This window comes from Stegastes partitus, unplaced genomic scaffold, assembly GCF_000690725.1.
Source record: "Stegastes partitus isolate 25-593 unplaced genomic scaffold, Stegastes_partitus-1.0.2 Scaffold36, whole genome shotgun sequence".
Classification (NCBI taxonomy): Eukaryota; Metazoa; Chordata; class Actinopteri; family Pomacentridae; genus Stegastes; species Stegastes partitus.
Genome location: NW_007577767.1, coordinates 679,904 through 703,325, shown reverse-complemented (window position 1 = coordinate 703,325; position 23,422 = coordinate 679,904). Strand labels below are relative to the sequence as shown.

Sequence of the window (23,422 nt, the reverse complement as noted above, 5' to 3'; positions counted from 1 at the left end):
ATGATAACCCCGTCTTCTCTCTCTCTCTATCTCCAGCTCAAGGAGCAGAGGGAGCGGGAACGGCGGGCCAAGAAGGGCGGAGCCTCGGACGAGGTCGGCGGGGAGTTCGACGACCTGGTTTCGGCGCTGCGCTCCGGCGAGGTCTTTGATAAGGACCTGAACAAGTTCAAACGCAACCGCAAGCGTTCCGTTAACCAGCTGGTGGAAGGTGGTGGTCGTGAACGAGCCGTCACCAAGGTCAACTACTAGGTTGGATAAAGGACGGACAAAAAAAAAACAAAAAACACACTAGACACCTGAATTCTGCCATGGCGTAGATCTCTTAACACCTTTAGTCCAGGTCCTGGAACATGACCGCTCACATTGGAGAGGATGTAAATAACGGCTGGACTGGACATGTAGCGACAGGTATGGACAGGTATGCCGTCTTGAAGGATGCAACACTCTCCTCTGATTGGTCATGTAAAGCTATTTCCAACCTGTTTGTCCTGGATGAAGGACAGTTGGGATGGATAGATGGACGGACACACCACTGTGACACGTTATCCCATGTCCTTTGACCATATCCTTTAACACTGTGCTCAAGGTTCTCACTGTCTATCACCTTACTGTCTTTCACTTTCTATCTCTTTTTTTCTCTCACAAACCCCTCTCTGTTCCTCTGTAAACTCCTTGGTGCTGGAGAGGAATCATTTTTACTCTATGGCTCTAAAACACATGGACATTGGGATCAGCCAGTCACTCTGTACATAGACGCGAGACCAAGAGAAAGGATTGGAAACAGGACTATGAAGGATCTCCAGGCAGATTTTTTTTTTTAAAAAAACAACTGAAAAAGAAGTTGGGGGGGAGCTAAGCCATAACCTCCACAGTCATGGTTGCTTCAGGTATTCCCCAGAAAATTAAAAGACTTCTCAGAATGGATGGATGTTCATGAGCTCTCTTTATTGCAAAGAAGGACATGGAGGCCGAGAATGCCGAGGAGTGATACACGACGGTGGGTGATCCCAGTGGTCTCATACACGGCACACAGCATTCCCAGGGAGGACATACGTACATCCCGATCTGCAGTTTTGCAGGAAACAAACAGCTCTTCTCAAGGAAACTTCTCAACTTGATCCATCAACAAAGTGACTGTGCCACATGGGTCAAGCCTCACCTACACTCTAAAATGGTCTCAACATCGTTCTGGCATTAACCCGTGCCAAAGCAAAGAGAAAGCAAATGTAAATGTATTAATACAAAACATACTGCAATTAGACGTTGATATATATATTTATATTTAGATGCAGACAAGCTAATTGCAAAGATGTAGAGGTTTTTTATGTTTTGGGATTTTGTACACGCAATGCATTATTTGTTGGTGTTGCAAGTTCACATTGCTCTTGAAGTGAATTTCTATACATTTTGCGCTTTATGTAAAAGAGATAACTGCTTGTCCTTTTCACACCTGTATGTCTTGTTTGCACTGTAGCTTTTCTGACAAACTTTACACTCAAATGACCACAAGCCAGCTAGAGCATTCTCTCTGTTCTCAGATTAAGATAATGAAGAAATGCCATAAATGACTTTAAAGGCGTAATCTGGAGTTAGTTTACAGTGCTTTTCCCTGCTCTGCTGTCAGTCTATAAGGTTCATATCTGACTTTATTCCTCTCCATCACCTACAAACTAGTGAGTACTATCCATAGTATCGGTGAGATCTGTTCCACTGGTACTAAAACATTTGATCTGTGGACAGCCATCAGCCCAGCTCAGGATGTATCAATCTCACTCAATGAAACTATTGCTGAATTGCACCGGTACCAGGATTCAGCCTCATCATGCAGCGTTTCTGTGTGTTTTTATCTTCAGTTGTGATGTCAGACCTTATTGTATTGTCAGGGCACAATGAAGCACTTACAGGGCGTAGAAAATTTCCTCTTGATGAAAAGTTTAGGTTTTCTTTATTGACAGGACACGAACAGAGAGGATCATTGAAAAGAATCTGTGCTTTCATCTTTTCATGCAGCTTCTCACAAATGTTTACATCATGATGGGCAACCTGCTGCCAAACCAGAGTCAGACCCATGAACTCAAGGCCAACATCATTTTTCCTAAGGTTTTTTTAAATTATTTTTAGCACTCAGTGTATTTTTTTAATGTATATCTGCATTTCCAAAACCTAAGCAGTACTCTTGACAGAGGCTGTGATATGATGTGTAAGGTCACCTCAGCACACCATTGACATCCAGTTCTTAAAGATACAGTAGTGGGTGAAAAGAAATACATGAGGGGATGAAAGAGCAACTCCTGGTCAGTGCTTCAGGAGAAGGATCAAGCTCATCATCACTGGGTGTGTTCTTAGATAACCTTTTTTATTCTTGCCATCCACACACGTGGATACTGTGGTACAGTAAAAGGCCATATGAGAGGTGTTGGACTGTGTAATACAGCCATCCTATGTGTGACCTTCTCTGTCAGCCCGTTCACCCAGAATCAGAAGGAAGGACTCTAGCTAAGATGTTTATTTCACAGCTCTAGGTTTTGGCATATAATGCTCCTTACATTTAGTCTGGTTCACTTTGGTCAAACTGGCCCAAGACTTTGCACAGCAGCCCCTGGTTGAGTTTGTCAGAGATAGGACTAAAGTGGATGTTCTCTTAGTGACAGTTAGCATAAACTCAGAGTTCTCCTGTTGCAAGATTTCCACTGCACCCGACTAAATGAGCACTTATTATATATACAGTAATGTTACAAAAGACAAGAAGACTTGTTTCACGGTGTTCCTGAACAAACTAATAGACTTGTCACTCAACACCCTCGACAGCATGTATCGGTATCTCTAGTGATAACTATCCCAGTTTGTCCTTATTCCTTCATTCTGCCTGTTTTTCTGTTCTGAAACAGTGTTCACCTTTAAGTGCCTCTGATCCAGGTTTCACACGCACCATTCCTGTTACTGTGTTTCAGTGCTTGTGACTTTCCAAGAAACATACAGTACTTGCCGGTGAAATGACAGTTAAAATTAGACTAACTGGCGCCATCTTGTGGCATCAGATAGCACACTTCACTTCAAGTTGAAGCAGACGTCACAGTCAGGTAAAACTTCTCCAGTGTGTTCATGTGATTTGTCTCTTGACCAAAGCTCTAGAAGCTCACTCACTAACTCACCTACTAGATAAGTCCAGTAGGTGTAGTTTGGTGTTTCTGGAGTCACTCCAGAGGTTTGGCCTGTTACCTGTGAACACATAAGCCCCCCTCCATAGCTTTAATTTATCCACAATAAGTTCTGTCACAGTGTCACCTCATTCTGTCAGATTATATTCCTTCAGTTTTTCCTGAAGCAGAAAGAAGCCGATATGCAGCACAGAAGAAGATGTGAGAAAGCACAGAGAGGATCTTTGAGCTTCCATGTCCCAAGCTTAAGAGATAAACCAGGAAACCAAGTCACTACAAACTTTTCCTGTGAAATCACAAAGGAGGAAATGGCCTTTGATCGCCTATTCTTAAACCAGCATCTCGTGTATATTTGAGCTATTCTGTTTCCTAACTTCTGCTCCTTTGTCTTTCAAGTTAATCAGAGTTAGTATATCAGATTTCAGCAGACCCTTTACACTCTTAATTCAGAGCTTTAACCCATATTGTAGTGCAGACTATTTACAGAGGGGTATTGCAACATTGTCAGTATTAATACATGTTTGTGTTGTTACATGTTTGGATGTTTATTTGGCCATTGACTGGCCGGTTTTTGGAGTGTAAAGATGGAAATCAGAGGAAAGAACTTAGTAGCTTGTTCAATGCACTTTTATCATGGGAAGTTTCCATTTGCAGCACCGTTCTGAGGGCTTGGGTCCCTCGAGAAAAGAGAAGGGTGCAACGAAAGTGTGGTGCAGAAAAAACATGGTGTGTAGAGGAAAGAGAAACAAAAGGGCAAGTGAGGGAAGAGACTCCGGCTGGACCGCTGGAAACACATTATTAGTCAGTCTGTTGAATGGCTCTCCTGCTTTGGTGTGTTTATAAAAAAAGAGGGGAAGGGATGCGGGGTGTTTTCTGTCACCACATTTCTGTCATTACATGCACATGGCGTCGACCTGCATGACTAGAGACGGGTGCACAAAGTGTGACGTGTTGACTTTATCCTTTAACAGAAAATTGCTTGCATAATGGAACACACCTGTTCCGCCACAATTTGTACTGCCTGAGAAAAGTTGCACCCATTCTTTGAGGTTGTATAATTGTGAGGAGTCAGTATTTTTATGGATGAAAAAAAAGCATCCTCTGCCGAAAGATGTACAGTTGGAGAAAAAAAAAAGCATTTTGTACACCATTCTTGATGTTTGAGATAAGATTAAAAAAAAGTTGAAAACATTGAGGAATGTTCCATTTTCCTGTAAATTGTACCTCTATTTATTTGCCTTATTTAGTTTGCTATATTTTGTATGTACACACAGCATTACAACAAAATGTTATATTAAAAATATGAATAATTAAACTGTGGTCCGTGTATGATGGATAGTTCTGAGACTTGTATAAGAATGAGAATTTTTTTGTTCTTTGTTTTTTTCATTTCTATAATTTTATTTTTGTTTTGTATTTTTTCTCACCCTGTGTCTTTTGTAGGGTTACAATAAACTTTCGTCCCTTACAAGTGATTGTTTATTCTCTTCTTCCCTGTCATCTCTTGAGACAAGTGTTTGAGTCACAGCCGCAGTGACATAGAAGGAAATGAATGTAATGTGCTTGTACAAGAGGAGAGAATCATTTGTACATGTTCAGAGTATTTAGTAAAATCTCAGACCATCAGTGAAGATGCTTCTGTTTTGATTTTAGTTCCAGATGATATATCAGCTCAACAATTTGACTAAAAAGGTGAAAATATGTCCATCAATGTCAGAATCTCTCAGTATCTTTACCCCCATTAGCTTTAATTACAGCAGCACTCAATCAGCACAGAGTCCAGCAGTTTGTTCCAACCTGATAGTTTATGTTCTCCCAGCATGATGTGACAATGTTCTAAAGCTTCTTGACATGTAAGGAATGTGACAGTCAGCACTCCTTGGTCTTCTTTGGTCTTCAAAGCTCTGAGGTGTGTTTGGACTCATTATCCTGCTGCTGTTTAAATCCTTCTCCACAAAGATGGAAACCAGAGGATGGAGAATGTCTCTGAAGAATAGACTGCTGCTGCTTCTTGGTCAGGGTGGAGTCAACACGAAAAACAGTGAATTGGGTAAGTAAAAATGCAAAAATTAATCAATAGCTTCTACCATGAATACTGTACATAAAATCCATTAAATATTGCACAGCACAGATTTGCTCAGAGTCAGACTGTGGGTGCAGTGAGTCTATGGATGCACCCATAATCAGAGGGGTGCATCGTTTTATTTACCAGTCTGATAGCAGTCAGGTAGAAGGTCTTGGTGAATCCAACAGTGCTGCTCCATAGACTGCAGTATCTCTTGCCAGAGGGCAGGAGGGTAAACAGGTGGTGACAGGGGTGAGTGGAGTCATTGATGATGCTGGAAGCTTTTGATAGGCAGTGTTTTTGGGCCTTGTCTTCAACAGGTGGCAGTGTGGACACAATAGTTCTTTCAACCCCCAGGAGCTTTGTGTACTTAGCAACAATGCCATGATGTAGAATGAGGTGTTCATGGGCTGATTTGTCCTGAAGTCAATCACAAACTTCTTTTGCATCAGTCTGCAGAAGGTTTAACCTCCTTTTTCTGCCTTCTCCTCACTGTCCTGGATGAGACCCACCACTGATGTCACTTGCATACTTTATGATGTGGTCTGTGCTAAACTTTGCACAGCAGTCGTGTGTCATCAGTATGTATGACAAGGTTCTCAGGACACATTCTTGTGGAGAACCAGTGCTCAGTAAAACTTTGTTTGACGTGTTATTTGCTACCTGTAGAAACTGAGGCCCGTCTGTGAGGAAATCCAATATCAAATTGCACAGTGTTCCCAGTTTGTTAAACATATGCTGGGAGATTATTGTGTTGAATGTGGAGTTTAAATTAACAAACAGCATCCTCGTGTGTGTGCATTCTTGTTCCCAAGATGTTCCAGGTTCAGATGAGGTGCAGTGGATGTGGTGTCCTCAGTGGAGCGATTTGGNCAGGTTCAGATGAGGTGCAGTGGATGTGGTGTCCTCAGTGGAGCGATTTGGCAGGTAGGAAAGCTGAAGTGGGTCAAGTGAAGGGCAAAGAACACATGTGATCTGATCCTTGACTAGTCTTTCAAAGTACTTCATTATTGTCGAGGTAAATGTTACTGGAAAGTCATTTTGGCTAGTGACTGTGGATTTTTTTGGAACTAAGATAATGATGTTCTGAAGCATGATAGCACAGTGGTTTGATCCAGCTGACCAGCAGGTTCAAACCCAGAACCTTCCTGGTGGGAGGTGACAGTACCACCTACTTCTCCACTGTGCCGATCATCACTGATTAAAATAATTCTTAATTGTAGCTTTAGACTGTGATTTTATGAACAGAATGCAGAAGCACATAAATAATAAATACATGTTGTATGGATACAGTGATTTCTGTGATACAACATTTAAAATGTACTTGAGACTGTCACCTTATATTTGCTTTGCATTAGACATTAGAATCTGTTATATGGTGCAGTAGCAGAAACATATTGTCTGTTTAAACATAATAATACATTGTAACATTGCTTCCAATAAGACGATGATAAAAATGATGATAAACATTACAATCAATATCTAGTCTCTTTCTGTTGTAGTTTCTAACTCTGACCACTGGAGGGCATCGAACCTTCATTACAACTGTCTACAGGCATGAACAAGAAACAATGAGGCTGCTGAAGTCAAAATATTAAGAGACAATGGTGTTTCCTGCACCTCTACTTGTGGCATTACATGACAATGTACTCATTGTTTATGATACACAAAGATACGATGGACATTGACATGATTATTTATATGATATATTACGTTCCTCTCCTTTGTTACTGCTTAACAGCAAGTATTGTTATAATTTATATGACCCAGTAAATGTTGTAGAAAATATGTTTTTTAAATAATGACAAAACCACCAGTTCCATCACAATGTATTCAATGACACAAGATAACAAGACAAAGATGTTTCATCAGTAACCATCATTTCACCTGATTTGCTCAAAGTGTTGACATCATTGATCACACAAACAATTTTGAAAAGCAATACAGCAATGATTCAGCAGTTTTCTACATTTAACACAGTTTATATATGAATAGGAAGATCACATTTCTCCCCTTGATAAAATGATGAAGAGAAACTTTAAATGTCTTATACTGAGAACAATAACTCTGTTGTTTCTGTACTGATAAGAATAAATGAGTCCTGAACTGAGGCCGTCTGACAGATCAACTGTGAATGAATGTTGGTTAAAATGTGCAGCAAGGATATGATTCAGATGTTGTATTTATCTATTTACAATCTAATGCTGTCTCCTTTACAGAAATCAAGANGGTTGTCTGTCTCTAAGTGTAGCCCTGTGATAGACTGGTGACCTGTCCAGGGTGTCCCCTGCCTTCACCCTAAGTCAGCTGGGACAGACTCCAGCCCCCCGCGACCCTAATGAGGATTAAGCGGTGTATAGATAATGGATGGATATTTATAGATGCCACTGGTCAAAACACTCCACAGAAAATGATGAGGAATGATGGATTCAGATGTTCCCACTTCAACCACGGCAAGACATAAAAGTGCTGGTGAGCCCTTTTTGACAAGAGAGGAAGTGTGTAGAGACCAGATTAGGTTTTCTGTCACCTGACCCCCCAGGAGCTTTGTGTACTTAACAACAATGCCATGATTTAGAATGAGGTGTGCATGGGCCGATTTGTCCTGAAGCCAGTCACAAACTCCTTTTGCATCAGTCTGCAAAAGGTTTAACTTCCTCTCTATTTGCTTTTTCCTCACTGTCCTGGATGAGACCCACCACTGTTGTGTCATCTGCATACTTTATGATGTGGTTTGTATTAAATTTTACACGACAGTCGTGTGTCATCAGTATGTATGACAATATGCTCAGGACATTTTCTTGTGGAGAACTTAAAATAAGATGATGATGAAAATGTTGATAAACATTAAAATCAATATCAAGCTTTTTTCTGTCGTAGTTCCTGACTCTGACCACTGGAGGGCAGTGAAATGTCATCACAACTGTCTACAGGTGTGAACAAGACACAACACTGTTGAGGTCAAAATATTAAAAGACACAGTGGTGTTTTCTGCACCTCTACTTGTGGCATTGCATAACAATGTACTCATTGTTTATGATGCAGAAAGATACGATGAACATCGACATGATTATTTATATTAGTGATGCACGATATTAAAATTTCTGGCCAATACCGATATCCGATATTAAGATTTCTGATATTGCCGATAACCGATATTACTGATGTTAATATTCAATTTTTGTTCACATCAAAAATGAGTATTAGTAAGCACTATGAGAACATGAAAACTACTCAAAAGAAGCCCATACCAAATTAGACCACATAGTCTTCTTTACTGCGTAACAAAAGTAAAGCAAATTTAAACATATTTTAAGATATTTAACTTCAAGTCCAGGACCATTTAAAACAAGGTTTTGACTGAAGCAGCTGCACACAATCGTTTCATTTTGTGTGGAAGAAGAGTCACGTGACACGTTAAACGCCCCTTTTTATGTGAAGGCGCACAGTGTCTGAAGCAGAAAGTCTGAGTTGGTAAAGAAAGTTGACAACCACCTTCATGATACGCATAATCTCTGGCTGGGGCTTTCGGTTTTGTCGATTCGGCTTACACAAAGAAAGCCTGGCTATGTCAAACTTGCTTCGTAGTACAGCCCTCTGGTAGCATATATCAGAGTGGCATGTAAGGCGTTTAAGGAACATCGGTAAAATGTACTGATATCAGAAGAGGACTGGTGACAAAATAAATATATTTTCAGATTAAAACATTTTACAGATATCAAGTTTTGTAACACTGAAAATCATTGCAACATAACTAAGTTATGCAAAAACAACTATTTATCAGCTGCATGGTAGATTAATAGCTGTGGCAATGCTGAACCAACAAAATATGGGGTGGGTGACCAAATCGTTAGCTGGTGCGACCAATGAAGAAAGTTGCTACCATTGGAAAAGTTAGTCTGGAGCCCTGCTACATATATTTTACTTTACGTTAGGCATGCACAATATTTGTACATAGAATAAACAATAATCAAATGCAGAGACAATTATTTACCAATATGTTAAGGAGTCGTTACATTTATACAGTCACTACAGTGACATACAATTACAACTGGCCCTTTGAGGGCAAACATAATGCTTATGTGGCCCAGGATGAAAATGAGTTTGACACCCCTGATCTACAGTGTCTCAGGTACTTCATGTACACCAGAAAGAAGTGAGAAGATCCTTGTATTTAATCTTGATCTTGTCATTTGGTAATCTGCAGACTTACTTTAAATGTGAGTACAGAAAACATCATAAATAAAGATTTAGTTTATCTGTGAAAGGTTTCCACAAAATCAAACTCTTGAGAACAGAAATAGTACCAATAGAAGAAGACACCTACCTTGAATGCAGTAGTCTCTTATACGTGTAAGAGTCGTCTCTGCGTTGAAGTTCTTCTTGATTCTTTTCTCATTCTGTATGTTATGGTCAATCTTTGAGCAAACAAAGTAGAACTTTTTCTTCATCTTCTGAATCTCCTGAGCCAGTTTCACATCATTTTCTCTGAAGCGATCAGCTGAGAGGATGATGAAGAAGTCAAACCTCTCAAATTCAACCTGCTTCAGGTACTGATCAGCTGGAAAGTTGGTGGTGCCAATTCCAGTCTGGATGAGGATATGGAGTGACCTCCATGGTGGTTTCTACACAGCCAGTGGGAGCCATCATCATGATTTATGCCTCTAAAGACATTAACAAAGGTGGATTTACCAGAGCCAGATTCTCCTGTGAAAGCAATATTCAGGGGAATATTATCTTGCTTTTTTAAATTTTGTTGAATCTTAGCTGCAGCAGTATTGTTGTTCATCACTGCTTCTTTACATTCTTTGATTTTTTTCTGGATATGAGTCAAATGAATCGTCCATGTTGGTCCTTGAATAGAAAGAAAAAGTGTGCAAGTACGTGCACTGTTATCTTGGACTACAGAATATGATTATACACACATAACTCTACTTACAAAATACATTAGGATACAATATCATATCCGTTTCAGGGATAAGTGAGTAAAAGAACCAGATGTAGGCACTGGCAACAGGCATTAAATGAATAAAGGTGAAATTTCATCAAATTGAACACAAAACAGAATTATAGTGCAGTTAAAACAAGAGCATGAGGGGCAGGCAGGAATAAATCAAAAATGCAGAAGACATGAGAAAAAAGATGAGTATGTATACGCTGGGGCAGGGAGGACTGTCACACAGAGGTGGAGCATATTGGGGCAGGGCAGGGGATCACACAGACAGGAAAGCAGGCAAAGACTGAGAAGTATATAGATACTCGAAGCAGTGGATGAGTACAAGCACATGGCAGGACATACCAAAATAAAACAGGAAATAAATGAAACATGAACTTAGGGTTAGGGTTAGGGTTTTGTCTGCAGACACACAGCCAGTGTTGCTGCACCAGGTGGACCTTCTGGTCAACCACAGAAGAAGCAACCTAAAACAGATCAAGTACACTTGCACCAACTAACCACCTCTTCAGCGTGTCAGTGGTAAACCTGTGGCTTTTATAAACAATTGAACACACGTTTTCCAACATTTCGGTACCTTTCTCTTTGACACCAACAGAAAGTAAAAGTAAACTCAGTTTCTCAGATTTACTTTTAGCTGCTGGAACAGGTTTTCTAATTAAAGCTTCCCCATTTAAGGATGACAACATGACAGACAGACTGAGAAACTGGTTCCTAAAAGCCAGTGATGTTCGATACCACCGATTTACTTTCCAATCCGATACTGAGTAAAGTGCAGGCTGGTATTGGTGATACCGATCCGATACCCATACTTTGTGCAAATACACCTATTGTGTCTGGTAAATGTAAAAAAAAAGTAGTGTATTTGAAATCATAGCTTCATAATTATACAAGACATCAACTTATTTATTTATTTATTTATTTATTTACTTACTTACTTACTTACTTACTTACTTACTTACTTATTTACTTATTTATTTAAAACTGAAATATATAGCCAAGCTAACACAACAACAGAAAAAACTAACAGAGGACGTATATAATAAATGCCACAATAATTAAACAAGTTTGTCAATACCTACATTTTAAAATATTCATTTAACAGTTGAAACAAATTAGACTGATTGTAAACAATGATAGCTATATTTCATAGATAAAATGTTATTTTTATCCATCTTTTCTAGTATATATTTTCCTAAATTCACCATGACTGTTTGTTGCAATTGCTCTGTATAATTTAATGACATCTAGTCTATGTAATTAGTTTAAATGATCAATTCTTTAGGAAACCATAGCTGAATAGATCTAGGCTGTTTTGCCAATGTGAGATTCTCTCAGTGATACACATATTATTACTCCAAGCTGAACTCATGCAGCTATTTGTTGAAGCATGTATTTATTTTGTTGCTTATTTTATAACCATAGTTATTCATTGGAACAACTCCAACAGCAACAGTGCTTAATGCTGCTTAAGGCTCCACATGTCCTCCCTCTGTACCTGGATTTCTCCAGAGACAACTTGCCCTAGCAGCAGCACCTGACACTGTTGTCCTCTTCTGTCCACCTCATCATAAATGTCTCCCATTCTGTGTTGTGATTTAACTTGAGCTGTTTCACACCATTTGTTGTGTTGCCACAACTCTACCTTTTTTCCACAAACATCACAAACCACGTTTTGGCTGTGTGACTCTGTTTATGCTCTGCCATTGTGTCGACTGAGCCGCTGTGCTTACACATTACGCACTTACCAAGAAAAAGAAAAAGTAGTTCCTACCAATCGTGTGTCATTAGGCAGGATCCCAATAGTTTAGTTACTTTCCACTTTGCTCCTGGTAATGATGTACAGTACCTCAAGTGACTGAAGTATCAAAAGTATCGATATTTTGATTTGAGAAGCGATTTTAGAGCATAAAGATCTGGAATCGGAAGTATCGATTTTTCAGTATCGATCCGCACATCACTACTAAAAGCTATTTAGAAACCAAAGGAGCTGAAACAACAGTTATCAACTCCTAATGATAAAGTTTTTAAAAAGGGGACGAAGAATGACTGGATGTCTTGATGTGCTGGACCTCAAACCTAAAAAAACAAAATGTAAATGCTTCAAACGTCATTCAACTGTTCACTGACACATTTAGTTTCTGTGTTGTTGTGAAACCACAAGTCTTCCAACAGCACAGTTGCTCTCTTGAAATTCTGCACTGACGGGGACCTTGATCCCCTGTCATCATTACTGAGTCAACTTCTACAATTACAAAACAGGAAACTCAACCTCAGATTACAAAAGGTTTTTAATAAAGTTATAAGTAGAAGGTAATTCCATAACTTAGTTTTTCTCCAAACATGTGTAAACAACTAATCAGAGAGAGTTTTATTTTCATTCCAGGAATGAAAGAACAAAAGGTAAAATAACATATTCTGAATGAAAGTCGGATCTTTATTTGTTTTGTTTTGTTTTTTTGTTTTTTTAAGCAACAACAATTGTTGTGTGATGGCTTCTCTGATGATTCTGCCAGTCAGTGATTTAAGGTGATGGGGTCTACAGCATCAGGGGTTGTGGGTTCAGGAGAGGTTCTCTCTCTGTGATGGTCCATGTAGACATGTAAATCTTGCCTTGATCAATCCAAAGTCATCTCTGTTCTGACCCTGGGTTTGATGAGATCCACATCGAAGCCATTTTGTGGTCCTGCATCAGGTTNGCGAGGGAACGATGAGCCCGCTGTATCTTAAGGTCCATGTCTGTGGGTAGTGGCAGCTCACGTTTGAGAAGGTCTGAGACGAAGCGCATCACAGAGCTTCCTTCTTCTCCCTCTGCAACTCCAAAGATGCGGATGTTGTTTCTTCTTGATCTGGACTCCAAATCTGTGAGCTTTTGTTGCAGAGTTTTCTGGCGCTTTATAGCTGTTGTGAGCGCTTCGGTCATTTCCACGGCCATGTCCTCCACTTGCCCCACTCGTGTCTCCATCTCACCCACTCGCTCCTTCAGCCCCTGCATCTCTTCGGCCAGACCATCGAGTTTACCGCTCACTTCTGTGTGAAAGGAGTTAATGTCCTTTCTCAAGTTGTCGTTGTCCCTCTTCAGCTCGGATTTTAGCTCCTTTATCGCTTCCAGTAGGTCTCCCGGCGTTATGCTCGTTCCGGGGTGTCCTGTAGCTCCACATGAGTTGCCGCTAGCTTGTGATGCTACTTTGCTATCTTTGGTGGCGGAGCTGTTTTTGTCTTGAGTTTTCGGCATTGTGGCTTTTCTCTGTCGAGTCTTTCTGTTTCGGGTTCTCTCTGTCTATCTAGATGTTCACTTTCTGCTAGAGTAACGAGTTTTTTTGCGAAGTTATTGAATCTACGCTGGAGAGCCTCTCTACACACGTCCTTCTACTCCATCTAACACCCGGAAGTCCCCCTGAACTCTATTTAAATGTGCAAATCATCAATGACCATGCTGTGCAATATTTTTCTAATATTCATACTGTATATATAACTTATTTTATATTGAAATCTCTTCCATTTTACTTTTTGCTCTTTATTTTTGTTCTTTATTCTATGTTGCACTGAAGGAGCTGCTCTTAATCTCATTGTACATGTGTATAGTGACAATAAAGGCATTCAATTCAATTCAATTCAATTCAATTCAGTGCAAGAAATAGCTTCAGGTTTTGCTTCACCTGAGAAATTCTATGATCAAACAACCAATAATCAAAGTTTTGCATTGAAACAAATATCTGAGGCAGAAGTTCTAAATATCATTAGTGCAATGAAAAATTCAAAAACAAGGGACTATTTTGGTTTTGATGCAGGATTTCTTAAATGTCACAAAATGTCGTTGACAAATCCAATTACTCAGTTAATCAATTTATCTGTAAAACAATCCATTGTACCACAGACTATGACTCCAATACTTAAGTGTGGTGATAAAAATAGTATGATTAATTATAGACCGATTAGTATTTTACCAGTGTTTTCAAAGGTGCTTGGAAAATGGGTTGCAAAGCAATTAATCACACATCTCAAAAGTGGCCTAGCTCTTTTGCACCCCATGCAATTTGGGTTTCATGCCCACCTTCTACAGAAACTGCAATCACACTATTTGTAGAAAAAATAAAAAGTAGATTGGATTGAAGTAATTTTGTAGGAGCAGTTTTCCTCGACTTGAGAAAAGCTTTTGATGTTTTGAATCACAGTGTACTTCTTTCAAAACTGCATTCCTTTAATTTTTCTGACAAGGCCATTAAATGGATGGCATCATACTTATCTAACAGAAGACAAGCTACTGTGGTCAATGGAGTGACATCATCCTTTGCAAACTGTCTACTGGGGGTGCCCCAAGGATCAGTCCTGGGGCCCAGTTTATTCTCTCTATACATTAACGATCTTCCAGAGGTTTGAAAGGGTGTGGACGTGCAGTTATATGCCAGTGATGCTGTTATCTATACAAGTGCAAAATCATCTGGCGAAGCAGCCCTAATTCTCACAAAGGCACTGACTCATATACAGACTTGGCTCACCAGGTCCTGTCTTCTCCTGAACACAAGGAAAACAGTCTGTATGATGTTCTCTTAAAAAAAAAAAAAAAGCCACAGATGTCAGGCATTCTAATGTGTTTCTTGGAAATGATGAATTACAATTCGTGTCAGAATTCAAATATTTGGGTGTGCTGTTAGACACTACACTCTCATTCAAAAGTCATATAAAAATGATAACTCAGAGAATTAAATACAACCTTCGAATTTTAATCAAATAAGGTCATTGACTGGTGAAGCTGCCACAATGTTTTTGCATTGCATGATCTTTTCCCATGTAAGCTATTGTATAACCAGCTGGTCTCTGACAGGTGTTTTAGTCCTAAAAGCAATAGAATCGTTATACAAAAAAGCATTGAAAGTTTTGGTTAAAAAACCGTACACTTATGATCATTGTAATATCTTGACAAAATGTAATCTCTTGAGCTTTAAAAATTTTATAAAGTTCAAAAATGCCTGTCTTATCTATAAGAGCTTACATGGGCTGGCTCCACCACCGCTCAAAGATTACATTAAACACAGCATGGCAGCATCTCGGACCACTAGAGCCATGAGCAGAGGGGATTGTGAGGTACCTGTTAGAAAAACTGCGTTTGGTCAAAATGTACTATCCTACAAGGGCTGTGTGCAATGGAATGGTCCAACTTTTGTAAGGGATGTTTCAAGCTTTACAACATTCAAGAGTTGTCTTAAGGAATGGTTAAGATCAACTCAAACCTGTGAGCACATTTCATAAGAACTTGGATTGGCACTTTAGGACATGTGCAACATATCACACACTTTAGGACGTGCAATATTTTCACGCACTTTAGGGCATGTGCAATATAAATTATTCTGCTGTAAGTTTTTAATGCACTATTGCACCTTATAAAAGTTCTTAATGAATGTATATATTTGATGAAATGTAGTGGCTCCATTCCAGAGTTTATGGCCATGAATTGCTCCTGTCTGCCTCTGTCCTGTCTGTCCTGTCTGTGTGTGTTTGCTTCTGTGTGTGACCCCATTGTTATGTTTTTGTCCAGTTTGTAATGTTTGTAATATTTGATCCCTTTTCTTTTTACTAGGACTTTTATGTCAACATCAACCTGTCCAGGGACTGCAGATGGAAATTAGCCAATGGCTATAATCTGGCATATTTACATATGATGCATATGTTCATTAATATGTATTGTCCCTTTTCTAAATCAATCAATCAATCAATCAATCAATCAATCAATTAATTAATTAATTAATTAATTAAAAATAAATAAATAAAAGAGAGAGAGACCTTGCTCCTCCTTGTATTCGCTCCTGTACAGGGATGCGTAAAAGCTCACTGCCCTTTTCCGCATCTGGCATGATTCTGAGATCTCTTGCCCCGTGTCTGAGAGCAGGCGGGGACGGCGGCCCATGGCCCAGGCACTGCCGGGGCAGCGGTGGCCTCGGCACCAGCGCCAGAGGATTCCGCCGAGCCGGCTCAACCTGCTGCGGACAGGATTTCTCCGTGTGTTCCTCATTTCATGCCAGCTGAGCTGGCAAAAACCACGTAGTCATAATCATCTACTCTAAGACAGAAGCTGAGGCTGAGTTCCTCACTCCAGTTACTGAGTATCATGAAGACTTGTCTTCTGTGAGACATCACGTGTTTCATCAGCAGAGACTTACATCCAGACAGGATCTTTTTGATGGGAGAGACCACCTTCCCATATCTGGAAAACTACAAAGGAGGGACACTGGACAGGACCACCCAGACAGCCGGCTGGGACAGAGGCTGTACCGGGACGAACATGTCCACCACGGTGATCCCCGTCTCTACAACGGAGTTGGCCTTCTCTACCTGATCCACAAAAATCACTACGGCACTGTTCATCCTGGTGGCCAATTTCACACTGCTGTGACCGACCTTTCCCCCACAGCTAGCCCGACCTGTTCCACGCTGCAGGGGAGAGGTGCAGCGATGCGGATCCCGTGTTTGCGGGTGAGCTGCCTCAGCTCTGCCATGGCTGCTGCCAGGCACCGGCACACAGGGACCACGCAACCCACCGAAAATAAATAAATAAATAAATAAATGTGATTTGTGATTAATAAACAATCGTGACTGTGAACGTAAAACACTGAACTAACAAGAAAAAATCGAAAGAAACGCCACCCACTCACACGCTCCCAGCACCTCCTCACTCCCAGCATGCACTCTGAGAGAGAGAGAGAGAAAGAGAGCCGGAGAGAGGGAGGAAAAAGGGATCCAGCTGCCACTAACTGGTACCAGAAGTCGAGGGCATGACAAAGGTATTGAAGACACCTGTGATGCTAATTAGAGGACACACCTTGTTTGAACATGTCCCTATGGTCACATTATTTTCAGTCTTTTCTTGGGATACCATCATTTTTGTCAGGCCTGGTTCATGAGTTTATTTTTTTTAATAATTCTGTTAAGCCACAGTTCAAGAACCCCTCCAGACGTTCTGTGTTTGGGTCAGAGCTGTTACAGTAAATATTACAAAAACATGAAATGCCAGTCTGAGAACAGCACTGGATAGTAATCATAAAATGACCACCCCAGTTCTCCACTTAAAGATGTTGAGCAAACTCGAAATCAAAACTATCACAATGAACCCAAACAAGTCATTGTGTTTCTGCAGCGACTCACAATAAAAGCCAAACCTAATTGAAGAATGTTGTGTGTTTGTTGTAGTTGGAAGAATTCTTGTATCTGTCTGTACTTTTCCATTCCAATGTTTTTGTTTCTCTGTTCACACACACGCGAGATAGTAGATACAACTAGAAAATTTCCTTGCAGAAAATTTGAGAGTGGCACGGGAGTGTGCCGGGATTTAAATGAAGATTTTATAACTAGAAAATTTCCTTGCAGAAAATTTGAGAGTGGCACGGGAGTGTGCCGGGATTTAAATGATGATTTTATAATTACCAAACCTACTAAAAACTTTGAACAACCTAAGCCTCATCTGTGTGGAGAGAGCAGAGAGGGAGGGGGAGTTGAGAGCAGGGTCAGAGCGTTGCCGGGCAACGTAGCACACAGCTGCGACACAGACTTGGTTTAACTGTCAAATCAGTGGAAGGAAGCAGAAGGAGAACAAACTGCAATTTGTGTCAAAACCGTGTGTTGGAGAGAAAAGCCGAGCACATTNATATGAATAGGAAGATCACATTTCTCCCCTTGATAAAATGATGAAGAGAACACTTTAAATGTCTTATACTGAGAACAGTAACTCTGTTGTTTCTGTACTGATTAGAGTAAATGAGTCCTGCACTGAGGACGTCTGACAGATCAACTGTAAATGAATGTTGGTTAAAATGTGCAGCAAGGATATGATTCAGATGTTGTATTTATCTATTTACAATCTAATGCTGTCTCCTTCACAGAAATCTAGAAGTCAGATGCCCTTTAGCATTCACTTTACAATATCACACTGATGTCTCCAAACCCAGAGACTTTTCAAACACCCTCTGTGCATCCTCAGCAAGTGAGTTGAGGAAAAAACTCAGAATTCCGTAGGTTGCAGTAAAAGAGAGGGCCATTGTTATTGGGATTCCAAACAAGGGAATGAATCTGGTCCCTTCTTCTGCTACCATTAAAAGACCTGCAACTGTCACTTGGGATATCACCTTCAGGAGGCGATCAACATTTATTTTTTTTAAAGCCAGTGGTGATTTGATGACAGCAACCAGATTCTCATATGGCACACCTGTTCTGTCAGCAAGTCTCTGCAGTGATGGTTTATCAAGCCCAAACCCAAGTACATATTTCAAAACAACAGTAACCATCATGCCTAGATCAACAGTAGTAGAAAGCACAGGAACTGGCACACCTGCCACTAATGCAGACAGACAAGCAAAATATTTTATTTTGGCTTGAAAAGCTTTTTTCTTCTTGATGATGATCTCACGGTTGATGTTGGGCATGGTAAACAGTAGAGCATCCCTCTTGTGTGCAGGAAGTTCTCTCTCTAAGGTCTCATGGAGGAGAGAGAAATCATACAGGTGGAGGTCAAAGCTGGACACCAGGAAGACCTGTGGATCCTCAAAACCTTGTTGTTGAAGACCTGTGATGAAGAGGGAATACAACATGATTCATAGAGTAATTTCATCATTGTGAAAATTATATGACTTTAACACTAGTTTGTAATGAGGAGGACCAAAGCAGAAGAACAAAAAAACTTTGGAAATTAGGCAACAACAGCTCAATGTAAAGGTACAGTGACTAAGATGTAAAATGTTGAATTGTTTCAATGCTGAAATCATTTGTCGTATTTTCTGATGCATTAAAGAATCCTACCAATGAGCCATCATGCATCACTCTTGCTCAATAATCCCTCAACTCATTTCTAAAGTTGAGATATTATAAAGATCTGAAGTGTCTCAGGTTTTTCATGTGCACCAGACAGAATCCATTACATCCTTGTGTTTCATTTTAATCTTGTCATTTGGTAATCTGTAGAGTTGCTTTAAATGTGAGTAGAGAAAACATATAAATGATGATTTAGTTTATGACAATTGTTTCCACAAAACCACACTCTTGAGAACAGAAATATTACAATAATAAGAATACACCAACCTTGAATGCAGTTGTCTCTCATACGTTTGAGAGTCATCTCTTCATTGAAGTTCCTCTGACTTCTTCTCTCATCCCGTATGTTATGGTCAATCTTTGAGCGAACAAAGTAGAACTTTTTCTTCATCTTCTGAATCTTCTGAGCCAGTTTCACATCATTTTCTCTGAAGCGATCAGCTGAGATGATGATGAAGAAGTCAAACTTCTCAAATTTAACATGTTTCAGGTACTGATGAGCTGGAAAGCGGGTGGTGCCAATTCCAGGAAGATCCCAAAAGGTAACATTGGGATAGTTTGGATGAGGATATGCAGTGACCTCTATGGTGGTTTCTACACAGCCAGTAGGAGCAGCTCCATCATCGCTGTTTTTTATGCCTCTAATGGCATTAACAAAGGTGGATTTACCAGAGCCACATTCTCCTGTGATGGCAATATTTAGGGGAATATTGTCTTGTTTTTCTAAATATTTTTGAATCTTTGCAGCTGCAGCAGCAGTATCATTGTTCATCAGTGCTTCTTTACATTCTTTGAATTCTTCTGGATATGAATCAAATGAATCGTCCATGTTGGTCCTTGAATGGAAAGAAAAAGTGTGCAAATTAGCGCACTATGATCTTGGACTACAGAATATGTTTATACATATATACTCAGAGCAAACAATGATATGAAATCATAACTGACACTAAGAATACATCAGACTGTAGAAGAATGTACTTCTTGTTCTGTTTTCACACTGGCTAGTCTTCTGTTTTTTTTTTGTTTTTTTCCAAAGAAAATTCAAAGAGATCAAACTCCAAATGTTTGCAGCTACTCACTCAGATTTCCTCCAGAAACTGGACCCTGGAGCAGAAACACCACTGTTGCACCTTATATATTTAAATGGAGTCCAGGAGAAGAATCTGTTAGTCTGTTGGGTTNTTGGTTAAAATGTGCAGCAAGGATATGATTCAGATGTTGTATTTATCTATTTACAATCTAATGCTGTCTCCTTTACAGAAATCAAGAAGTCAAATACCCTTTAGCATTCACTTTACAATATCACACTGATGTCTCCAAACCCAGAGACTTTTCAAACACCCTCTGTGCATCCTCAGCAAGTGAGTTGAGGATAAAACTCAGAATTCTGTAGGTTGCAGTAAAAGAGAGACCCATTGTTATTGGGATTCCAAACAACGGAATGAATCTGGACCCTTCTTCTGCTGCCATTAAAGCACTTTCAGCTGTCATTAGGGCTATCACCTTCAGGAGGAGATCGACAGTTATTTTTTCTAAAGCCAGTGGTGATTTGATGACAGCAAACAGATTCTCATATGGCACACCTGTTCTGTCAGCAAGTCTCTGCAGTGACGGTTTATCAAGCCCAAACCAAAGTACATATTCCTGAACAACAGTAACCATTATGCCTAGATCAACAGTAGCAGAAAGCCCAGGAACTGGCACACCTGCCACTAATGCAGACAGAAGAGCCTGATATTTTATTTTGGCTTTAAAAGCTTTTTTCTTCTTGTTGATGATCTCACGGTTGAAGTTGGGCATGGTAAACAGTAGAACATTCCTCTTGTGTGCAGGAAGTTCTCTCTCTAAGGTCTCATGGATTAGAGAGAAATCATACAGGTGGAGCTCAAAGCTGGACACCAGGAAGACCTGTGGAGCCTCAAAACCTTGTCGCTGAAGACCTGTGATGAAGAGGGAATACAACATGATTCATAGAGTAATTTTATCATTGTGAAAATTATATGACGACTTTCACACTAGTTTGTAAAGAGGAGGACCAAAGCAGAAAAACAGAAAAACTTTGGAAATTAGGCAACAACAGCTCAATGTAAAGGTACAGTGACTAAGATGTAAAATGTTGAATTGTTTCAATGTTGAAATCATTTGTTGTATTTTCTGATGCATTAAAGAATCCTACCAATGATCCATCATGCATCACTCTGGCTCAATAATACCTCAACTCACGTCTAAAGTTGAGATATTATAAAGATCTGAAGTGTCTCAGGTTTTTCATGTGCACCAGACAGAATCCATTACATCCTTGTGTTTAATTTTAATCTTATATGTAGGGTTACTTTAAATGTGAGTAGAGAAAACATTATAAATGATGATTTAGTTTGTTATCTGTCAATTTTTCCCACAAAACCAAACTCTTGAGAACAGAAATAGTAACAATAAGAAGACACCTACCTTGAATGCAGTCGTCTCTTATACGTTTAAGAGTCATCACTTCATTGAAGTCCCTCTGACTTTCTTTCTCATCCTGTATGTTATGGTCAATCTTTGAGCGAACAAAGTAGAACTTTTTCTTCATCTTATGAATCTCCTGAGCCAGTTTCACATCATTTTCTCTGAAGCGATCAGCTGAGATGATGATGAAGAAGTCAAACTTCTCAAATTCAACATGATTCAGGTAGTGATCAGCTGGAAAGTTGGTGGTGCCAATTCCAGGAAGATCCCAAAAGGTAACTTTGGGAAAGTTTGGATGAGGATATGCAGTGACCTCCATGGTGGTTTCTGTACAGCCAGTGGGAGCAGCTCCATCATCGCTGTTTTTTATGCCTCTAATGGCATTAACAAAGGAGGATTTACCAGAGCCAGATTCTCCTATGATGGCAATATTTAGGGGAATATTATCTTCGTCTTCTAAATATTCTTGAATCTTTGCAGCTGCTGTAGCACGATCATTGTTCATCAGCGCTTCTTTACATTCTTTGCCTTGCTGAGAAACCTTGAGTCCTGGAATGTGCCACCGACCTCGGTACCAGACAATATAGAAACCCTCCAGACGTTCTGTGTAGGAGTCAGAGCTGTGATAGTAGAACGAGGTGGACGTACACAATATCAGGCAGGTGGTTTTAATGTTCATAATTAGTCCAATCTACACTGAGTGACCTATAAAACAGAGACATCGATACGATAATACAAAAGCATTTACATATACAGAGAGTTACAAATATTACAAAAACATGAAATGCCAGTCTGAGAACAGCACTGGATAGTCATCATAAAATAACCACCCCACTTCTCCACTTAAAGATGATGTGCAAACTCTAAATCGAAAGTATCACAACAAACCGAAGAGGATCATCACAAGTTATTGTGTTTCTGCAGTGACTCACAACAAAAGCCAAACCTAATTGAAGAATGTTGTGTGTTTGTAGTTGGAAGAATTCTTGTATCTGTCTGTACTTTTACATTCCAATGTTTTTGTTTCTCTGTTCACACACACACGCGAGATAGTAGATNACAGATTCTGAAGCACAGAGACACTCTGAGGGAGCTGAAAACAGAGAGGAGGAGCCTGACATGCTGTCTGTCAGGTTTTTCATTTTACAGTCAAATATTTTCAGTCACTTCCTAGAATCTGCAGTATCTATGGTTCAGAGGACACTACAGCTCTGACCAAGGTTGAAACCTATTTATTGATTTTATTCATTATTATTCAGCCCACATACTGGCACTGTATGCTTGAAATATGTTTGTTTCAACCTGGTGTACTGAAAACTTAACATGCTCCATGTATGACAGTGTGAGGTACGTACATGCATGAATACATTTCATATATGTCATAAATCAACACATGCTGGTGTGATTGGGTTCAGGAAGATGGAAACTTTCCCTCTAGTTCAGTGAACGTAGTGCTGTTTAGCCTTCTCTGATCTTCTTCAGCTCAATGATAAAGTTGTTGCTTGTCTTTGTTAGTAACACACTCATTCTACAGATGCTTGCATCTTTGGAGGCTGTTAGCTGCACAAGTCTCAGTTTTAACACAAGCCATGTCTGAATGATGCTCGGCATGAAGTATTAGACAGAAACCCTCAGATTAACAAAATAAATTGCTCTCACAAACATAATTCAGAAGCTCACCTGCATAATTAACTAATGCTGCATATTTCTATCCACCACAGTGAGGTGGTTAAACCCAGGGCCTTGTAAATATTTGTGCATTCTATGTAAAGAGAAAAAATGGATTTTGAGTGTCACATTAAAGATAACAAAAGAAAATAGACTTTAAGTATTTTAGTCATTCACTGAAGAAAAACTGAAGGCCCTGCATTTAAACTGCTACTTACGTAAACATGTAAAAGTAACAGCAATTGATATTTAAAGTATCAGAAATGAAAGCACTCATTTTGCAGAAAGTTGCCCCTTATGACTAAAAGAGTTTACAAATGACAACACGGA

The 23,422-nt window shown here is 39.7% G+C and overlaps 4 protein-coding genes across 6 annotated transcripts in view; 1 reads left to right on the top strand and 3 right to left on the bottom strand.

Moving 5' to 3' along the window:
• The window catches only part of daam2 (dishevelled associated activator of morphogenesis 2), a 98,099-nt gene extending 93,470 nt beyond the window's left edge, over positions 1-4,629 (top strand). For all 3 annotated transcript variants that reach the window (XM_008302241.1, XM_008302225.1, XM_008302233.1), the window contains one exon: positions 37-4,629. In XM_008302241.1, the coding sequence (XP_008300463.1) occupies positions 37-249 (213 nt within the window). In that variant the 3' untranslated portion in view covers positions 250-4,629. The remainder of the gene's footprint in view (positions 1-36) is intronic.
• A 13,202-nt stretch (positions 4,630-17,831) lies between these two features.
• LOC103372523 (interferon-inducible GTPase 5-like) overlaps positions 17,832-23,422 on the bottom strand; it is a 32,558-nt gene continuing 26,967 nt past the window's right edge. The window contains exon 5 of the mRNA XM_008302188.1: positions 17,832-17,972. The gene's annotated coding sequence lies outside the window, so the exon portion shown is untranslated. The remainder of the gene's footprint in view (positions 17,973-23,422) is intronic.
• On the bottom strand, positions 17,970-23,265 carry LOC103372764 (interferon-inducible GTPase 5-like). The gene is made up of 5 exons (XM_008302484.1): positions 23,248-23,265; positions 22,486-22,508; positions 21,425-22,044; positions 20,170-20,916; positions 17,970-17,984 (listed from the first exon to the last, which is right to left on the bottom strand). The coding sequence occupies exons 1-4, from the start codon at positions 23,263-23,265 to the stop codon at positions 20,279-20,281; spliced, it is 1,299 nt and encodes a 432-aa protein (XP_008300706.1). The 3' UTR covers positions 17,970-17,984; positions 20,170-20,278.
• On the bottom strand, positions 17,983-20,151 carry LOC103372491 (interferon-inducible GTPase 5-like). The gene is made up of 3 exons (XM_008302151.1): positions 20,056-20,151; positions 19,244-19,812; positions 17,983-18,731 (listed from the first exon to the last, which is right to left on the bottom strand). The coding sequence occupies exons 2-3, from the start codon at positions 19,803-19,805 to the stop codon at positions 18,094-18,096; spliced, it is 1,200 nt and encodes a 399-aa protein (XP_008300373.1). The 5' UTR covers positions 19,806-19,812; positions 20,056-20,151; the 3' UTR covers positions 17,983-18,093.